The 12388-nt window shown below is 42.2% G+C and overlaps 1 protein-coding gene across 2 annotated transcripts in view; it reads right to left on the reverse strand.

The window, feature by feature from the left end:
• Dennd5a (DENN domain containing 5A) overlaps nt 1–12388 on the reverse strand; it is a 59316-nt gene that overhangs the window by 25656 nt on the left and 21272 nt on the right. Inside the window, exons 2-7 of one of the 2 annotated variants that reach the window (XM_051192661.1) lie at nt 11229–11300; nt 10438–10547; nt 9340–9997; nt 5054–5241; nt 1533–1850; nt 76–291 (exon numbers count right to left, since the gene is read on the reverse strand). In XM_051192661.1, the coding sequence (XP_051048618.1) occupies nt 76–291; nt 1533–1850; nt 5054–5241; nt 9340–9997; nt 10438–10547; nt 11229–11300 (1562 nt within the window). The remainder of the gene's footprint in view (nt 1–75; nt 292–1532; nt 1851–5053; nt 5242–9339; nt 9998–10437; nt 10548–11228; nt 11301–12388) is intronic. The other variant, XM_051192662.1, reaches the window with a different exon arrangement.

Below are 12388 nucleotides of genomic sequence, written 5' to 3' on the forward strand. Positions count from 1 at the left end.
CCTCTGCTTCTCCACTTGACCTCACTTCTTCAGCTGTGACTAGCTCTCATCCACACCTCCCAACATCTCACTCACTTTATCAAAGTTCTGCATCTGCTCCCTGTTGGTGAACCAGGACTCTTTATCCTGGCTGGGCTGGATGACAAACACTTCATAATCGGCAAACATTTGAGTAAAGCGATTGGCAAAAACTTCCCGGATCTGAATGTTTAGCTGATAAATCCTGAGTTCTTCTGCATCACACTGAACTTTGAAATCTTTATTGCTACTGGGGTCTTCTCGAACTTCCAGCTAAAAAAGAAAGGAAGGAAGGAAAAAAGAAGACAGTTGAAAATACAATTATACTTTTATGACAACGAAATACAACTCATCTGATTGTTTTCCTTTTGGCCTCAGCAGCAAATGGTGAGGTGAGAACAAAAGACAACAAATTAAGACGAAATATAAAATAGAATTCCTCAGAGATGTAGTTCAGTGGCAGAACCTTGCCTAGCAAGTAGGTAGGAAGTAAAGACAGGGGAGGGGAAGAGACTGGGTGGAGAAAAGACAGAGCTCAGTTTGAAGGCATCCAGCAACTCAGTTAAGTGAAAATGCAGTCACTGTAGCTGAGTACAATCTAGCCAAGGACAGAAAGGAATCACTCCTGGGAGGAAAGGAGAGGTAGTCTGGTAGTCAGAGCAGTCAGTCAATCAAACTCTGTTTCTGAGTTCCTCCCGCTATCACCTTTCTTTTTCTTTCATTTTTTTTTTGGGGGGGGGAGTAGGGGTGGGAGTGGGTTGTCACTTTTCTTACCTTTCAAAGACTGTCCTTTTTTTAAAAGGACATACATTTTTTTTAATCTTCCTAAATGTTTCTCTGTTCAACTGGTATAGCTTATTTTAAAATATGCTGCACTTTACAAAATAGAGAAATGAAATTGCTCACCACTAAAAATAAGAAGTTCAACAAAATTATTACACTGGCCTAACACTTATATGTAGCTAACCAAAGTTGTTTAGCAATGAAAATGGGAAAGGTAAAGAGATGGGAAAATAAGCACAGAAAGCTTAATTTCAATCATCAAGGCCAGAAACTGGAAAGACAAGTACCTAGACAGAAGTCAGCATTATAGGATCTGTACTAAGCTGCAGCTGAACTCCAGGTGAGGCTCCAAATCTAGGGCAGGAATGCCTAAAGGTCTCTAAGTCTCAGCATCAAGATGTATCTATATTAGGCTGCTGTGACACCACAGGGCAATGGGTATGAAAGGTGGAGGCTCACCACCACCACCCTTCCCAACCACTCTGCAAGTGTCACACAGAATGGCAACAGGCTCTCCCTGATTTGCACAAGAAGCCACCCAAACTTAACAAAATATCATTTGCTAGAACAGCTGCTAGCACTAAATCAGTTTCCCATACAGAACATTTCCTTGGATGCTTACAAATATGCACTGTCCTAACCTGGGTACTTTCTTATCTTAAATCCATCTTCCCCAGGACAGCACTATAACAAAGATCAAATCTGTCACAAACATATTTCCAGCATCTTACTTTTTCCAAACTCACTCCAGTCCTCTTGACCAAAGCTTGCAACCGGGCAATAGTTTCATTCTCTTTGAGGAGCTCATAAGAATGCAAAGGGGAGCCGGCAATATTCCCATTCCTCTTGTCAGACACAAGCTCAGAGGCTCGGATCCTCTTCAGCTTTGAGGCGCTTTCACTGCAATGGAGATTTCCTTCAGGGGGAATCCCAAAAGCCATGAGGATCTCAGAGACCTCCTGGACAAACTCCAATTTGTTGGGAAATTGAGGCAAGTCCTCTGGCAACTCAATGAAGTGGTTGTCAACATCCACAAAGCAGAGGTTAGCCTGGAAATCAAAACAGGAAAGGGCATGAACAAACCAAGCACCATAAGAGAAGTCTTAGAAAGGACAATGGATACAACTAAATGATAAACATGAGACATGGGATAAAGAAGATGGAGCAAGGCAATGAGACAGCCCTATGCTCAGAGCTTCCCCGGCCTTTCAGATTATAAAAACTTAGGAATGTGACATGATCTCTGACCACTTTCCTCAGAAATAAAATGCTAGGGGAAATAACAAAAAGCAGTATAGAGAACATGATGGTATTGTTATTGGCAACAAGAGCTTCATACAGAATGCTAGTCAAATGTCTGACAAATTGAATTCCACAGTCAGTGAGAAGAGTGTCCAAGTCCAGCACCAGAACTGTCACTGTCTTCAGTGTGACCCTGAATGCACCGAGTGTAGTAGCATCCTCTGCCCCCCAACTCCACTTTTAGTTGGTGAGATCTGTTACAAACCTTCCTTATGCTTCCGTCTGACTTAAAGACCACCTCAGAGAACCAGTACTCACAATGCTAAATGGTAGGTAATATGGGTTAACAAAGGACTTGTTACCATCTAGCTAGTCTCAGTTTAGATGAAACTGACAATAAGAAGCCACGCAGGATAGAACACACCTATAATGCTAGCACTTGGGGAAGCTGAGGAAGGAGGACATTAAGACCAGCATGGGGCTACATATGGTTAGGGTTGTCCAATTCATGCTCTTAAGAAGGATTTCTGGTGGTTAGATAAAAGCCAACATTCCTCAGAAACTTCTGAAATAGGTTCTCATCAGCCAAAAGGAGTCATTTCCCTTACTTCTAGCAGAAGGGACATATAGCTCTCTACTGACATATACCTGTAGCTACCAGCATATCAAAGTCCATGCTAGCTTCCAGGCTCCTTCAGTCCCTATTCACAAGTATCCATCATACATTTCAAAGCCTCCACACTAGCCCCCTGACCTTCTCACCACCACCCTAAATGCTCAGGCCTGTTCCAGCTCACTGGCTTCTCTCCTCATAGCTATTCATCCTCCTTACAACTCACTACTCTCGATACCCTTTTCCCCAGGCCAGGCCAGGCCACATCCAGTCTGCTTCTTTTTCTCTCTGCTCTCTCTCTTTTTCTGATTCACAATAAAAAACCTTCCCCCTAATCATGGTGCTTTCTTTACTGCACCCCTCCCATGCAGCCTTAATGTATGCCTGTGCACCACAAGTGTACTTGGTACCTATGGAGGTCAGAAGAGGGCATCAGATCCCTGGAACTATAGCCACCATGCGGGTGCTGGGAACTGAACCCAGGTCCTCTGGAAGAATAGCCAGTGCTCCTCACCACTAAGCCATCTCTCCAGTCCCATCTATAGAGAACTTTATCAACCTCAAATTCTGTGTCAAAGGAGGCTGAGGGAAGCAGCTCAGGCACACACTTCAAAGATGGCTTAATTAAGATACACAGGAACCTCTATGTAGACTTCACTAGTCACTCTGAGAAATAGAGCTGAAAGAGGAGGGGTGAGAAGACGAAATGAAAAAGGCCATTTAATTTCTAGGCTCATAAAACAGTCGTATGCTGTTTCCTCTCAGCACACAGTGGGGCTGGCAACCTGAAGCAATCTACAAACTTACAACCAACTCCTCAAGCATTTCTTCCTTTAACTGAGAAGGGACTGGCATCTATGTGACAGCTTTGTGAAGATGCAAAACCTGGCAGACACTGAAGGCCAAACAACCAGTTCTATTCTGCTTACCCTGCCTTGCTGAAAGGAGTCATGGGGAGACTTAGCTACTGTCTAAGGTAGTAAATTCATGAATCCTCCAAATTCCTAATGCTCTCCCCAACTCTTCCTTCAGAGGCTCACAAAACCCTTTGCCAACCTGAGTTCCCAGGCTCAATCCCAGCCAGCGGGCATGCCCCTCAGTGCATCTTTGAGATCATCACTGAAGGGGACCTCAGCACACAGGATGGAGGGGGACACAAAAAGAGAGGAAAGAAAGGGGACAGGCACAAAGTGACAGTCCCTCCTTCACTCCAGTGCTCTCAAGCTTACTTTTCTGGCATGGCTGTGGTTTCAGACAATAAAACCCCAAAGAGAAGCCAGAACAAAAGATGCCTCACAAGAGCAGCTCAGGCTCTCATTTGCTCAAGGCCAGCTGAGATCATGTGGTGGTGCAAAAAAAGAACAAAGGGCTTTTTACAGACTCCTGATGGCTGCAACTGATGAATTCTAATTTGAGGGTCTAAGAGATGAACACTCTCTGTCCTTTTATAAATCAAGCATACCCCACCTCAAATGTCCTGATGCCACCTCAAGCAGATCCACATCAATGCCACATCTGCCTCAATGCTTCCTTCTAACAGAAGAGTTTAAAGTTATCTTATAGTACAAAGATGCCAACTAAAATGCTAAATTATCGCTGAGTAATAAAACATGAGCTAATTCTTATTAGTTTTTGTAAAAATCAAAAAAAAAAAAAAACTATGAACATGTATTCTTTGGAGTAAAAAACTTTTAAAAGGAGTGACCTGCAGCTCTTTACCCCACCCCACCCCCAGAGATTATCTGCTATAAATCAGCATAGAAAATACCCAACTAGATAACTGCCTTCAAAACTGTGTGGCCTTCAGAGGGCAAGCCTGGGTGAATAGGACTGTGTGACATAGACAAACCTGTTTCTAAAGGACACATTGGTACTCTTTAATCCCACTATCTGTGCAGACCACAGTGAGAGCCTGGAAACAGGTACAAAGGCTATTATAGTGATGGACAAAGCCACAAAGTAGAGGATTATGCACATGTCAGAACACACAGAATACTGGAGTCTCTTATGCAAACGTAATTTCTCAAACTTGCTAGCTTCCCAGCAACTTTTTCACACCCACAAACTTGAAGCAAACAGAAAATGAGGACAAAAAGTCCTAAAGGACAGAATTTGTCCCATGTATACAAGAAGCCAAAGATGGCAATAAAACTGGGAACACAATGTTTGGGGGGAAAAATATTAAAAGAAGCAATTAATAAAATAGACAAATACAATGGGCATGTCAGGTGACAGAGAACCTCTAAAATGATTTAAATTGAACTAAAGGTTCATTGTACTTTTCCCTGAAAAGTTACTCATGTTCCCTGTCTTCACCCCCAAAAAGGCATTGGTGACAGACACCATCCTGGGCTCCTCCCAGTGCTGGAGAGGACCAGTGACCAACCCAATACTCACCTCCTGAGGCAGCTCCAGCTTTGACCGGTCATCGAGGCCATTGGAATGCAAGCCCATCAGGTATGGAACTGGAGCATCTAAGAAATGCAGGAGAGAAGCTGGAAGGATGGGAACATAGACATGCTGCCACTGGAAAGGAAACATGAGTGCTGTAATCGTCTCCGCCACGGTCATCAGTCTCTGGTAATCTAAGTCAGGGGGAAAAAAGAGAAGCATACTCAACAAACCAGTCAAATGAATACTTGCTTCTCAAAGAGACAGCTCAAACTGCCAATACAATCCAGCTGACCCAAGGACCAATGTGACTCAGACCCCGGTAGACCACATGTTAAAACATAACACCCATCACATACACAGGTTCAGCTGGTAATAAAACTTACTATACAGAAATAATAAATGGCACTTTTCTATAGATACTGTTCCAGAATATGTCAAGTATATTTTCCAAAGTAGGGGGTGGGGGAGGCTAGAACAGTGGTTAGGATTTTCTGTTCACCAGACAGCAAAACAAGATCGAACATTTGCAATACAGACACTTCTACACACTAATACAACTTTGCGAGTTTAGCTGGGCATGGTGGCTCATGACTATAATCCCAGCACTGAGACTGAGGCAAAAAAGACTACCATGAGCTTAAAGCTAGCCTGTGAGACTCAAATACATATTCCTCACACTAATAGCAAATTAATTATAGGTCACACTTTTCTTTGACTTAAAATATTTGGCCTTCATTCCCAGTTCTCAGCATACAGGTCCTAAGAATCCTCTTTTTTGTTTGTTTGTTTGTTTGTTTTGCTTCTATTTGTTTGTTTTTTTGGACACTGAGCTGAGGATTGGGTAGAGGCCTCCCTGGACCGTTTTCAAGGTGAGTGCTAGTCACCAGAAAGGCATGATTAGAGGCCAGGTTCTCAGCCCAACTTTGATCTCAGGGCAGAGGGGACAAATGCTAGAAACTTCACTAATCACCAAGAGCAAAGAGTTCATCACTCAGGCTTGTGTAGTGATAAAAAATAAATAAATAAAAATTTAAGAGCAGATTCAAAGGGTTTCTTGGCTGGTATATACACTGAGGTCCTGGAGTGGGTGAGGCTAACCAGAGAAGATGGCATGGTGGGACCTGCTCTATGCAGTTCTATTACACTGGTCCCAAATTGAATCTTTTGTAATAAATAATAAACAAAGTACTCTTCCCTATTCTGTAAGCCACTCTAGAATTTTATCCATATGAAGAGGGAGCTGTGGGAACTTCAAAAATACACAAAATACAGACAGCTCAGGCTTGCTATGGGTCTGAGCTAACATTAGATCGTTCATCTCTTCTAGAACTTTTCTTTTTAAGAGTCTTATTATGTCACTGTGGCTGGCCTGAAACTCACAAAGACCCACTTGCCTCTGTCTCCTGCCTGCGTGCTAGGATTCAAAGCAAGAACCCCCTCACCAGTCCTCTATTACCAGTATTACCATGATGAAAAGTCTAATAATTCTCCAGATCATGGTCATTCTTATATTTTTAATGTTTTGAAATTTTTACTTGCTTTTAAAAATGTCTGTAAATTAAAGACTTACAATTCTCAGACATCTGAAAAATGTATTTTAAAATTTAAAAGATGAAGGGCTGGGAGATGGCTCAGTGGATAAAAGCATTAAGTGCTCTTGCAGAGGACACAGGTTTGGTTCCCAGCACCCACATGGTAGTTCACAGCCATCCCTAACTCCAACTCCAGGGGATCCAACACCTCTTCTGAATCCTGAGGGCACCAGGCATGCACATGGAACATAGATACATATATGGAGGCAAAACATGTATACACATAAATAACTTCTTTTTAGTTTTAAAAAAATCTAAAAGATGAATCAAAATAATATTAAAACATGGGAGAAAACCTTTACATGAAAATCCAGCCCTACTCTTCCCCATACTGGCACTTAAATATATATTTTGAATAAATATTCTACAAATCATTTTGAGATTGGGTGGGAAGGAGGGAGGAAAAGAGGAGAAGAAGGGAGGGAGGCATAGACAGGGGAAGGGAGGGATAGAGGGATAGAGGGGGAAGAGAGAGGGATGGAAGCAGGGAGGCTAGCAGAGACCTTTCATTTTTTAACCACAAGAAAATCAAAGAGCTTCTGTTGGGAATATTCAATTACATTGCTAAACCCAAGTTAGCATTTGCATTAAATAAAATTAACCTTGGGTCAGGAGGCTGAGTTAGCAACTAGTTGACAGAAAGTAATCAGAGAACATCTGGAAGAGACAGAGAGAGACACTGGAAGTACTAGGGAGGGATTTTGAGTGGCAGAGCGGGAGGACATGCTTTCTGGGAGATGCCAGCAAGAAGAGGTTAACTAGTTGTTCCTCAATCTCCCTGAGCTAGCCAGCCTCTGAATCTCTTATTTACAAATACAATGATAGAGATTTAGTTAAAGCTACCTTTAGAAACAGCAACAGAGCTGATGCCTTAGGGAACAGAATTCCCACCAAGGTGTGACCTGATCAGAAGCAGGCTGCAGGAGGTAACTACAAAGCTGAGTTGCTGGCTAAACAGCAGTGGATTAAGGTAAAGCCACTGTGTGAGAAGATGAATCAAGCTTTCCTTCCTAGCCCTAGCCAAAACGAGTGAAGCATATGCTACTGTGTTCTATGGCTGACTGCTCTCAGGATGCGCAGGGATAGCAGCATCTCATGGTGTGCCAAAACACCATATGAGCGAGGCAATGCCCAAAATACCATCATGTTTTCTTTGTCTGGGTACTCGTTCAGCACCAGTTCAGGCGTTCCAGTGGCTGGGAACTAAGTATGCATATACCAGGGAACCCTGGGGTTTCAAAAGGTCATTTTCTGCTTTGTATAAACAAGCTTTTCAACAGCATAAAAAATATAAATCTTGCCTTCCCCCTCGTCTTCAGGATGAACCTAATACAGTATCTGAAACTCACATAATTTTATTTGCTCTAGACTTAAATCTCTAAAGACTTCTTGCAGGGAATGTGAAAGTGGCATTCTTTAAAAACAAGACTGAGAATAAGACAGTTCCAATTTTCAATACCATCTTCATTTCATTTGTGTAACAGATAAATTTTGAGTTTTCTAGCCTTCTGAGTTGCGGATTTTCTTCCTCTACCTTTTAAATGTTTTGTTTGTTTTAAAGCAACCTCCCATTTTGAAGGGCAACTAAACAATATCCCAGGGATTCAGCAATTAAAAATTGGAACTTGAGTCAAGCAGTAGTGGCACACACCTTTAACCCCACCACTTGGGAGGCAGAGGCAGAGGCAGATGGATCTCTGTGAGTTTGAGGCCAGCCTGGTCTACAAAGCAAGTTCCAGGGCAGCCAAAGTTGTTGCACAAAGAAACCCTTTCTCTGAGGGGTGAGGAGGGGCTGGAACTTGAACTAGAATGATGGCTTAGTACTTGCTGCTCTTCCAGAGGCCCCAAATTCAGTTATCAGCCTTATCAGGTGCCTCACAATTGTCTATAACTCCAGCTCCAGGGAGAAGCTAGCGTCTGCAAGCACCTGCACTCAAATCCACATACCCACATGTAATATACACACCTACACAAACTTAAACATAAAAATGTTAAAACAATCTAAACTTTTCTTCCCCAAATACCATCCTTCTATCTTATTTATTAATTCTCCTTGACTCATTAAAATATAAATTTCACTACAAAAAGAAATTTCTCTATTTTGTCTATCACTCTAATCCACCACCCTTGAAATGATGCCAGAAACACTGTGCACTCTCAATAAATATGTACTGAAATTTATGATACTGGTCTGGCTCACACAATAAACAACTGTTCCTTCTCATCTAACTTAGTATTCTTTCTAAACCTGGTGTTCACATTCACTCTCATTTACAGAGACAAGTCAGGTATAAAAAAATAGATAGATAGATGGATAGATACATAGAAAGAAAGAAAGAAAGAAAGAAAGAAAGAAAGAAAGAACAGAAAGAAGCAACAATTTATCTTCTCAATATAAAAGAATCATCCTTTAGGAACTCCTTTGATTTTGATGTCAGGCTGAGGAAAAAATAGGATGACAGAACATCACTGCTGGTGGCCATTACCTCCTAACCCTTTTCAGTGTTAATCATAAGGATTCCTAATTAGATCTAGTCCTACCAAAGGAACATGATGATAGCCAATCAAAAGTAGTTTCTCAGGGTCTATCCATTCTCCTCCCATGTGCCCTTGACCCCTACAGTCAGGCCCATTGTATGAGAATATAGAAAGCAGGGACCCCACATGGGCGGAGAACAGTGGTCAACATTGACTTACGCTGTGAGTAAAGCAGGATTTGAAATTCCAGAAGGGCACAAGTGAAAAGCTGAAACACATTCTCCACCCCAAGCAGTTCAAAGACCTCTTTGACAGGAAAGTCAAATAGAGGAAGCTCATTGGTACTTGGCCTCTGGCAGATTATTGGCCCATAGACTCCAGAAAACTTCAGGGAGCGGCCAGGAGGTGGGAGTGGCACCTCATAGAGTACGTTGTATATGTAGCTCTCCAGGGGCAGAGGAGGGGGCTGAGGTGATGTGACTGCCTGGTGGAGCTGCTGCAGCACACTCCGACATGCCTTCATGAAGGACATGGGTGTGATGAGGCAGATGCATTTAGAGACATAGAGCGTGTCCCGGCTAATGTCATAGGAGTTGAAGCGCTGCAGCTTGGTTCCAGGAATGCCTTCAGCATCTTCCATGCCACTCTGCTCTCCACCATCAGCAAGTGGAGCATGGAGGACATCATACTCAGCATTGTGCATGTGGTAGAGGGTCTGCATAGCACTGCAGATCTGCTTGCTGGTCACTTCTTCATAAAAGGTGAGGGCAAACCCAAACGTCCGAGAGCCATCCTCCCTTGTGATAATGAAGGCATGGAACTGTGGCTCCCTGGGATCAGCCTGGGTCTTGAATGCCAGCCCTTTGGGCATGCACAGCTGCAAAAGAAAACAGAAAAACAAGTAGTGAGAGCATTCCTTGTCTTCTTCAGAATACATACCAGCTAGTGAGAATCTACTATGTTAGACACCCATCTACTTAAAGCTCTCACACTAATACAATACACACACTGACTCACTACTATATATTTGTCTGACACAATAGAAACATGACTTTTCATGTTTTGATACATTGTTCTAATACAGAATTATGAGCAATGTGTTCTATAAGCCTTTCTTCGAGAACTACTAGTGTTAGGGTATACCTCAAAGATGTGCTTGCCAGGAACATGAATAAGACAATGAATTTAAACCACAGCAACCCAAAAATAAAAAAATAAAAATAAAAAAAAACTCAAAGAAGCACAGCTACCACACACAGGATTCATAACCCCACTATAAATTACTCTGTACTAATTCCATGGCTAATAAATACTAACCATTCCCACTGCATCCTGGTCAAAGGGATTCCAATCTACATTCTCAGGGTATCGGGCAAGGACCTTAGACTTGAATGTTCGTCTCAATGGCGTCTGCTCAAAATTTTCTCCTGTAAGAAAAAAAATGAAGCAAATCATTGCCACAAAGTCCCTTTAAGTCACAGGGTTATGAATAAAATGTGGCAGTCCAGCAAGGAACAGAAATGAAGGCAAGGGGTTAGTATGTCAGCCGCCTAAGTAGGAAAGGCATCGAAAGTTATTATGTCAATAAGAAGCTGAAAAAGCAGTTAATAGTGGATATCACCACCTTCCAAATGAAATCAGTGATACAAGCAAGCCCTGTGGTTAACTTTCTTGTAAAAGAGGGAGAAAGCACAAGAATGAAAGAGGACTGCCCATCCCTGCCCCCAAAAGTCACATTTAATTTGCCTAAAATCATTGTAGAAGCATACCACTTTAAGAGTAAGCTATATACTTCCGTCATAATAAAAACACAAAGACAGTAAGAAGACTTCAGGAATGCTAACTAACCCACCTTTTTATCAGTTTAGAATAATCTGAAATTGCTACAATCCTTAGTGTCTCCCTGCCTCCTCCTAAAAACACTAGCATATATGCTGAGGTTGTAACATTAAAGTGAGGAGGGAAAGAGCCACCTAAAGAGACACAAATCTGAGAAATTTACTGCTCAAAAAGGCGCAAGGTGGTTAAAAGGCCAAAGAATCAAACTGCCACTAGAGAGACTGAGAACCAGAAAGCTTTGGGTGTGCTCAATTTCATTTTGTTTTTACCTTCAGTCGTACTTGAAATGAAAGGGCTGGCACCATCCCTGGCTTTAGAAGCCTGAATGTACTGGCATAATGCTATATGATAAATGAAATAACAGAGTATTACAATAAAGCAGTGTTATTCGAACTTTTTGACCATGTTTCCAGCACAAGACACATTCTATGTTACAAAGCAATAAACACATACACATGTGTATATATACATATTTACCTAAAACAAAAAAATCCATAAAACAATACTTACCCTTAGTTTTATATATTCTTTCATGTTTTCTATTCTAAAATAGATTGGTTGAGTGTGAGGGTCATACCTGTAATCTCAGAGCTCAAGAGGCTAAGGTGGCATGGGGGCCTGTTTGTGCATACTAGCTAACAGAATTCTAATTGTAATTCAGAACTCAAGGGGGCTAGTGTGTGTTTCCTCTCTGCCTAGCTCTGGCTGTCCTTGAACTCACTCTGTAGACTAGGTTGGCCTTGAACTCATGAAGATCCACCCGCCTCTGACTCCCAAGCACTGGGATTAAAGTCGTATGCCACCATGCCCATAGGGGCTAAAAATCATTAAGGGAGATGTATTGCTCATCATTACAGATGACACAGACCTAAGGACAGAACGTTCCCCACCACAAATCATCCCACAGGCATCTCACTGGTTTCTTTTCTAGAGCTGGAAATGTACCTCAGCTGGTAGTGTTTGCTTAGCGTGTACAAAGCACCACATAAAAACCAGCTACAATGGTACACTGGAGGTGAAGGCAAGAGGATCTAAGTTCAAGGTCAGGGATCAACAGTTAGGAGCTCTTGCTACTCTACTAAAGGGCAGAGGTTCAGTTCTCAGAACCCACATCAGTAGGCTCACAACCACCTCTAACTCCAGTTCCAGGGAGATCTGATGCCCTTTTCTGGCTTCTTTGGGCGAGGCACGCATATGGTACACATATAAACAGATACAGACACACACACACACACAGAGAGAGAGAGAGAGAGAGAGAGAGAGAGAGAGAGAGAGAGAGTATAAGTTTAAGTATAAGGTCATCTTCGCTACATAGACTTTGAGGCCAGGCTACAGGAGACCCTGGAGAGAGGATTAAGGGGATTCTAAGGCATCTATACAAAAAACTAAAAATTCCAGTAGACATATTGCTTCCTAATTAAAATCTTTT

This window comes from Phodopus roborovskii, unplaced genomic scaffold (genome assembly GCF_943737965.1).
Source record: "Phodopus roborovskii unplaced genomic scaffold, PHOROB, whole genome shotgun sequence".
Classification (NCBI taxonomy): domain Eukaryota; kingdom Metazoa; phylum Chordata; class Mammalia; order Rodentia; family Cricetidae; genus Phodopus; species Phodopus roborovskii.